This window comes from Dasypus novemcinctus, chromosome 17 (assembly GCF_030445035.2).
Source record: "Dasypus novemcinctus isolate mDasNov1 chromosome 17, mDasNov1.1.hap2, whole genome shotgun sequence".
Lineage (NCBI taxonomy): Eukaryota > Metazoa > Chordata > Mammalia > Cingulata > Dasypodidae > Dasypus > Dasypus novemcinctus.
The window spans coordinates 96,730,785-96,739,848 of NC_080689.1; the positions used below are offsets into that span (position 1 = coordinate 96,730,785).

The following is a 9,064-nucleotide window of genomic DNA, read 5'->3' on the forward strand; positions in this document are numbered from 1 at the left end:
TAAGGTAAAGTGCTCATAAGGAGACAAAGTACAGGAAATGAACTTATTAATTAGAATTAGAACAATACATGCCTTAGGTCATTCCCCATCAAGGAAAACCTCTTAGGAACTTTGGAAAAAGTCTGCCGGAAAAGATATACTCATAGTTGTGGAAGAGTTTTTTACCCATATAGTTGTGAAAGTGTCCTAAATTTTCTCTTACTTCTGACTGTTCATGCAGAGGGTTGTTCCTGAAATGGAGCAGGTTCACATGGCCCTACCTTTCCTGAGTAACAGCTTAGCTCAGAGGAGGAAATCTCAAAGAAGCAGGTTAATAATGGCTGCAGAAAAGTTACTTGTTTATTGTGTAACCTCCTAGTAAAATGAATCGTTCTTCTTGTTCCTAATTTAATATCCATTGCCTAGAAGTGTTCGTGATATTGTTATTTGCATAATTCTAAAAGTATCATTGGTTTTGGGTAGGAATAAATGAACTGCTCTATCAGACCTTTCCAACTGAAGCCATTTTACCTGTGACCACTAGGTGGAGGTGTTACACTTCATGTCTCCTAATCACTACATTAGTGATTTTAGAAAGTGGTTGACTAAAATGATAGTCCTAAGGGTGACTTGTAAGTATTTGGTGACTCATTTCTGAGAGTAATACTGTACTGGGCAATACAGAGGACTAGTTTGGGATATATTAAGTAAGGTTCCTTGGGATGTTGAAGAGGAGCTTCAAATATCTGTTTAAAATTTAGAATAGACTGAGATAGATACACCATACGTGCACTGCATCTTAATCTATCCAATGATAAGAGTCTTTTCCACCTAGGTTTTGGCACCATATTTATAACATTTATTTAAGTTATGATATTACACTTACAGAGGTATGTATTTTCTTACAAATTCCTTTTGTTTTCAAGATGGGCACAGTTGATTTGAAAGAGTACAATTGCTGATAAAATATTTCATTTTCTGAATTGTGCTGAATATTGTTGAAAATTGTGGTGTTAAATTGATTTCTTGCCTTTTGCAGGTGAGTAGTTACATTTCCTGTGGTCTTGATATTTTTATCTCCTTCCACTATTTATCTTTACAACTCACTGCACAGGCACATTTGACTTTATACTCTCTATTGATTTGCATATGCTCCTTGGGGACTTGGTAGTCTGTTCAGAGTTCTATTAATGCAGGTTCCCTGGAAATGGGGCCTGAGTACATCAGTCGGGTGATCAAGATGATGTCACATTCCCAACTGCTCATCCTGCTGGTGTTCTGGGCCTCAGGTGAAAGGTTTAGAAGGGTATTATCTTTATAAATTTGGAGAATGGTTTTAACATGCAGAGTGAGCAAACCATTTCATCTAAAGCAGATCTGAATATATATTCTGAATAAGAAAACCTACATTTAGATACATATTTTATACATGTGTGATTGAAAGTATGATCAATGCTCTTTTCTGGTTGCAGGTACCAGTGGGGACATCGTGATGACCCAGTCTCCAAGCTCTGTGGCCGCATCTGCAGGAGAGACCATCACCCTCAAGTGCAAGGCCAGTCAGAGTGTTTACAGCAGCTTACACTGGTACCACCAGAAACCAGGACAGGCTCCTAAACTGCTCATCTATGGTGCTTCCACCCGGCCATCTGGGGTCCCTGATCGATTCAGTGGCAGTGGGTCTGGGACAGATTACACTCTCACCATCAGCAGATTCCAGCCTGAGGATCTGGGAGATTATTACTGTCAGCAGGGTAGCAGCTATCCTCCCACAGTGCTTCAACCTCGAACACAAACCTCCTCCCCAAGGCTGTAGGGCAGTGAATCTTGCAGCACCAGCTACTTCCTCTTCAAATAGACTTGAATGGGTTTGCTTCCTCCATCTGTCTGAGAAACCATGTCATTTAGGGGACTATATCATAGAAATCTTTCTTTCACTTGGTGAGATCAAATGACAGGGTGAATTGACCCTCTAGGCTAGGGTTTTTTTACATCTTACGCCCTGAGGCATTGATTCTCTATTCATTGTACCTCTTTAATATTTAAAACTTTATTATCTTCTTTCCTTATCCCTTGCATCTTCTTCCTTCTCCCCCATTATCCTCCAACTCTGGTCCTTCCCAAAATTGAATTCTTGATCCTTCATATTCAAAACTTCCTCTGTGGAAGGTCATTTACCTCCCTTACTCATTTTCTTCACTAGACCCTTTGCCATCCATGCCTTTCTTTTCATTGTCACAAAAGATGATTTGATTTCCTACTCTACCTTCTTTTTTATTTAGATATTTATTTTCATTTCTTATTGCCATCAAATAGTAATTGTGGGTGCCTTAATATACTATACTCATTGAAGAATGCTTAGGTTATAAGGGATGATGCTCAGCCAATGAAATATGTTGATTTTAGTTTGTCCACTCTTCCGTGGCTGGAATTGAAAGCTTCACTCCCAAAATATGGGGGAGGAAGAGACAGTTGGGCACCAACTTCAGCTACTCATGAATAAATTCAGTGGACAAAAATATAATCCTAAGAACAGCTAAAGATCAAAATTGTTCAAGTGAGAAAGAGGCCGGTAGCTGGCATCTTAACTCTGCCTGGCAGAGAGAAAGCAGGGAGGGCTGAAAATCACAGTGCTGGTGGGGACTCGCTTCGGTCCATCCAGGCCATATTGCAGGTCTAGCCTAGGCCCCAGCCCCACCTCTACAGGGAGGAAGCTGGGGGACCTGCGGCAGCCTCTCTAGGAAATACTGGCCAGGTCTCAGATGCATTTGATCACCCGATGTTGGCATTGCAATTCGCCCAGTGCAATTCTGTGGCTGGAATTGGAAGCTCCATTCCCAAAAAGAGGAGAGGAGATGTATGGCCACTGCTTTCAGCTACTGATTAGGAAATTTGGCTGGCTAAAGTATAATCCTAAGATTATCTTAAGTTTGAAACTGTCGAAGTCTGGAAGAGGCTGTTATGCTCCACTTTGACCCTGCCCCCAGCGTGAGGGGTAACAGGGCTGAACAAAAATCACATTGACTGTAGGAACCAGGTTATTTCACCCAGATCACCCTGCAGCCTTAGACCAGGCTTCAGCCTCACCTCTTGCAGGGAGGATGCTGGCAGGCCCTGCACAAGTCTATCCAGGAAACCTCAGGTACATTTGGCTGGCAAACACTGAATAATCAGAATTCTACCAGGGTAACTGTGGTCATCTTTGGATCCAAACTGCATAGATTGTTGCCCACACCTGCAACTCCACCCCTACCCAAGGCAAGAGAGAAAGAGGTATGAAGCTTCCTCAGTCTCTCTGGGCAGCTACAGTCTAGGCCAGCACAACTTGTGTTTTTCCACAAAGCTGTGACTTTGTCACTACCCCTAGCAAAGAAGAAAGTCAGAGAAGCTTCCTTGGTGCCTTGTAAAATGAGGGCATCTTCAGCCTCCATATCTTGTATCACCAACTACATCATTGTCTCCTACTACACAACCAGCAAGGGAGAAAGGGCAGGAAGCCCTAAACTAAAGTCAAAAACTACACCCAGAATAAATACTGTATTTATTTATTTATAAGCCAGATGCCAAGACACCAACAAAAAATTATAATCCCCACCAAGAAACAGGAAACTATGGCCCAGTTAGAGGAACAAGATAAGCCTCCAGGCTACCTAAAGGAGTTGAGACAACTAATCATATATATGTTCAAACAAATCTTCTTAATAAATTCAATGAGATGGCTAAAGAGATTAAGGATTAAGTAGAGATTGGATGAGACAAAATAAAATTTGAAGGCATACATAGAAAAAAAAAACAGATCTTATGGGAATGAATGGTGCAATAAGTCAAATTAAAAAATATTGCAATCATAAATTGCAGATTTTAGGAGGCAGAAAATAGGATTGGTGTACTTAAAAAATGGCCTCTGAGTGAACGTACAAAAGAGCAGATGAAGAAAAGAATGGAAAAATTTTAACAAGGCCTCAGGGAACTAATGATGTGAAAAGTCATGCAAACATACATCTCATGGGTATCCCACAATGAGAAGAGAAGGGGAAAGGGGCAGAAGGATATTTGAAGAACTAATGGTAGAAAATTTCCCAACCCTATTGAAGGACATAGATATCCCTGTCTAAGAAGCCCAGTGTATTCCCATTAAAAATACTCCAAATAGAACAAATTCAGACATATTCTGATCAAAATTTCAAATGCCAAAGACAAAGTGAGAATTCTGAGAACAAGATAAAAGCAATGCAAAAACATATTAGGATACCCAATAAGACAGAGGGCTGATTTCTCATAAGAAACCATGGAGACAAGAAGACAGTGGTATGGTATATTTATGAGGCTACAAAAGAAAAATGTCCATTCAAGAATCTTATATTTGGCAAGATTATATTTCAAAAATGAGTGTGAGTTTAGAATATCAGAGATAAACAGAATTTGGAAGAATTTTTAAAGAGACCAGATTTTCAGGAAACACTAAAGGGTGTGCTAGAGCCTGAGAAGAAAAGACAGGAGAGAGAGGCTTGGAAGAGAGTCAATAAATGAAGATTGTATCAATAAAAGTACCAAATGTTAAAAGAGTGGTGAAAATAAAATATCGCAGATAACACTCAAATAGGCAGGAATAAACTTAACCAATTATACAAACTACTAGTATTCAGAAAACTGCAACTCAATGTTAAAAGAAATAAAAATGGCCTAAATAACTGGAGAAACATTCCATTCTCATGCTTTGGAAGATGAAAGATCATTAAGATGTCAACTCTACTCTAATTTATGTATAGATTCAATGCAATCCTGATAAAAATTCTACCAGCATTTTTTAAATTGAAAATGCAATTATCAAAATTTTTTGGAAGGGTAAGGGGGCCTGAATAGTCAGAAACATTTAAAAAGGAAAAGCAAACTCTCATCTCCAGATTTTAAAGCATGTTATCTAGCTATAGTGGTAAAACAGCATGGTATTGGCATAAAGAAAGACACATAGACAAATGGAATCCAACTGATGATTCAGAAACAGACCATCACATGTATGGTCAAGTGATTTTTTTTACTAGCTTATCAAATCTACACATCTTGTGCAGAATAGTCCATTCAACAAGTGGTGCTGAAAGAACTGGATATCTATAGCCAAAAGAAGAACAGAGGACCCCTTTCTCACTCCTTATCCAAAAATTAATTCAAAGTGAATCAAAAATCTAAAAGTAAAAGCAAGAACCATAAAGCTAGAAGAAAATATAGGAAAATATCTTCAAGACCTGGTGGTAGGTGGAAGATTCTCAAAGGAAATAAGTGGAGGCCAGGTGCAGACTACTGATATTTAGTGTTGTAGAAGTTTTAATTAGCTTTACTGTATCAGTGTGGAAATGTATAGAGTGGATTATAATACATAGTGATTAACAGTTAGTTTGTAACAGGGGATGTGGCTAAAAATGGCTGTCTAGGGATGTAAAAGCCAGTCAACAGAATACTAGAGAATATTCCAGGAACTGAAAAGCATGGCAAGCCAAGAGGCGGATGGGAACTGTGTTGGGTGGTACAAATGCAAGAATGTCCTTTGTTAGCTGGGGCAAATGTACATCATTACTGCAGGGTGGTGGGAATGTGGGGAAGCATGGGAAAAATACAGCTGGAGTGAACTCTGGATTGTGGTTAGCGGCAATTATATAATATTCTTGCATCTATGCCAGAGATGTTCTTTGTTGATAATGGGGCAGTATGCAAAATGTGTGCCAAAGGTATACTATGGAGGTGGTGATAATCAGATGACATTATCTTACCTGTAACAAATATTCCGCCACAGTATGATGTGTTGCTAGAGGAGTGTTGCTTGGACATTCCACACATGTACATGATTGTTTTATGGAATTACAAATTTTATCATAAAAATATATTAAAAAATAGTAACAGGGTGTTTTGGGGGAAATACACCAAATGTAAGATATTGATTATAATTAGTAGTAAGATTTTGACAATATGCTTTCTTCATGTGCAACAAACATCTCACAGCAATGCAAGGTGTTGGTGGAAGTTTGATGTATGGGATTCCTGTATGATGTTATGCATGTTTGCTTTGTAAATTCACAACTTTTATTATACAATTATTGTTTTTGTGTCTTCATATATAAATGATACAAATATAATAATAATAGGTTGGGGGAATAATAATAATAATGGGTTGGGGGAAAATTCTTAGGTTATTAGTAATATATTGACAATGCTCCTTAATAACTAGTTAAGGTTGTGCCGGGGTGTCCCCAAGCCCTGAGCGGGCTGTTTCAGGGGCTTGCAGGGCGGGAGGTGTCTGGATGTCGATTTGGTGAGACAGTGACTGAGGAGATTCTTGTGAGAGGTGGAATTTTGTGTTTCTGACATGGAGGTCAGAAGTTGTGGGTGGGACCCCTCCCCCTAGGGCTGGTGTCCCAGCTGCAGCTATCCCTGAAGTCTTTATTGTGCTGTGGTATTCCCAGGCCCCATTTTAACAGATGTGTGATTCCCAGGTCTGTGTCCCCTAAACCCTGGTGGCCCACGCTCCAGAGACTCACACACTTTGAGTCTGCAATATCACAGACTTCCCATACCTGAATTCACTGCGCCCTGAGGTCCGTCTGAGTCTTTGATTACCCTAGCCCTCTGTGTTTTGTGTTGTATTTTTCTCTCTCTCTCCTTGAACTTGGAAGGGTGTACCAGCTGACTTGGAGAGAGTCTTGGAAGAAAGGAGAGGTGAATCTGTTGAGAAAGCCCAATTTACCTAAATGTCCTGGGATTAGGAAACTTGGTCTGGGAGAAGGTGGAGTCAGAAAATCAATTAGACCTCCCTAGCATGCCTAAGGGGTAGGGAATGTAGGACGTGTGATCCAAGCTTCCAGTAGCATATTTGGAGTTTCTGGTGAGGTGTAGGTGCTCTCACGGTGGAAATAAAGAGCCATAGTCTTCTGTGTTGAGTTGGTTCAACAAGGACCTACTTGAATCTCCTACTGGAATTCTCAGGCAGCTTTCCTGCTGCCCTGGGAGAGAGAGAAGTGAGGAAGGGAGAAGGGGGAAGGTCAGATCCCTAAGCGTACTGTTTAAATGCAGAGAGGATTCCTAGCTTGAAACGTTGGTTCTTTTTTGTTTGTTTGTTTTTTGTTTTTGTCGTGGTTGCTAATATTGCATTGTCTCTTGGTCTTTTCTCCTGTTTTATCCTCCAAGGTTCTTTCTTACTTATTTAGTTTTTTTTCTTTTTCTTTTTCTTGCTTGTTTCCCTGCTTTTCTTTGCCCCTTTTTTCTCTTCTCTCTTTTTTTCACTTCTCTCTTTTTCTTCTTTTTTATTTTATTTTCTTTATACAATAGGTGCCCCAAGAACTGCTTTATATTTGCTGTGTTTTCTCATCCTCCATTTCCTCTTTTCTCTGTGTATTGATTTTGGCCACCTAAACTATCCACATTCTGTTACATCTTTCTATCCTCTATCATCTACTGTTTCTCTTATATTCCACCTCCCTTTCTTTGGCCCCCAAATTGTCTGACTTTTAAGTTCTAAAACCTTTGTTCTGTTTTCTCTCTTTTATCTACTCTTCATATTATTGTCTTTCTTTTCTCTTTCCCTCTCTCATGGAAACACTGGCTTTTTAATTCATACGATATTCCTCCTCATATTCAGTTGACTGTCTCATTATAAGTACTCTACTTATTGCTATAACTCTACACAAATTATATGGTCTAATATCCATTCTCCTAGATCTCACATTGTTGCTCTGTTAACATTTATTACCAATACTACTTTATGTATTTTCTTTTCTTACTTGTTTTGTTCTCCCTGCCCCTAATGTTTTCCTTCAAAGTGAACTTAGCCAACGACAAGAAAATAGAATAAGAAGAACAAAGTGACTAAGAGAGACATAACATTTATGCACAAACAACAACTAATCAATCCCCAAGACTAAACAAAGAAGCTAAGGAACTGATTAAACCCACCAAGATAAAATGATGACCAGACAGCAACAAAAAACTACAAACCAAACCAATAATCAGGAAAACATGGTCGAATCCAATGAACAAACTAAAAACCAGGAAGAGGAACAGAACATCAGACAAGTAATTAAAGATCTCAAAACATATATTGGAGACCAACTTAATGAAATAAAGGAAGAGACTAACAATATGAAGAATTCACTTGGAGAGAAAATTGCAGAAATACACAAAAAGGTAACAGCTATTATGGGGATGAACACCATGGTTCAAAAAATCTAAAATACACTCACAGCAAATAACAGCAGATTAGAAGAGGCAGAGGAGAGAATTACTGATGTGAAAGACAGTACATCTGAAATCAAACAGATAGTATAACTGATAGATAAAAAGTTTAAAAAAAAATCCAGCTGGGACTTAGGGACTTGAATGACAATGCAAAATGCACAAACATATGTATTATAGAAATCCCAGAAGGAGAAGAGAAGGGAAAGGGGACAGAAGGGGTGTTGGAGGAAATAATGGCTGAAAACTTCCCAAATCTGCTGAAGGAGATGGATGTAAATGTCCAAAGAAGCACAACACACCTCAAACACCATAAATCCCTAAAGGCCTACCCCAAAACATATACTTGTCAAATTATCCAATTCTTAAGACAAAGAGAACATTCTAAAAGCAACAAGAGAAAGGAGAAAAATCACATAGAAGGGAGGCTCCATAAGATTAAGTGCTGATTTCTCATCTGAAACCATGGAGGCAAGAAGGCAGTGGTATGATATAGTCAGGGTACTGAAAGAAAAAAATTTCCAACCAAGAATACTCTACCCAGCTAAGCTAGCATTCAAAAATGATGAATGATGAAGAGTTCAAAATATTCACAGGTAAACAGAAATTAAAATAGTATGTCAACAAGAACCTTGCCCTTCAAGAAATATTAAAGGGAGTGCTGCAGGAAGAATGAAACAGGAGAGGCAGAGATGGAGGAGAGTGTAAAGCAACCAAAAAGACGAAGAGAGAAGGGAAAAAACAAACAAAATATGACAAACACAAGTCCAAATGAAATATGGCTAACATAAATAATTCCTTGGAAGTAATAACACTGAATATCAATGGATTAAACTCACCTGTCAAAAGATTCAGACTGGAATAT

The 9,064-nt window shown here is 38.8% G+C and overlaps 1 gene segment (V, D, J or C); it reads left to right on the plus strand.

Annotated features, from left to right (window-relative positions):
- The first annotated feature begins 1,200 nt into the window (after nucleotides 1–1,200).
- On the plus strand, nucleotides 1,201–1,795 carry LOC131273835 (immunoglobulin kappa variable 3-20-like). The segment is given in 2 exon segments: nucleotides 1,201–1,268; nucleotides 1,452–1,795. Coding segments are annotated over 2 exon segments (393 nt in total).
- Nucleotides 1,796–9,064: the final 7,269 nt, after the last annotated feature.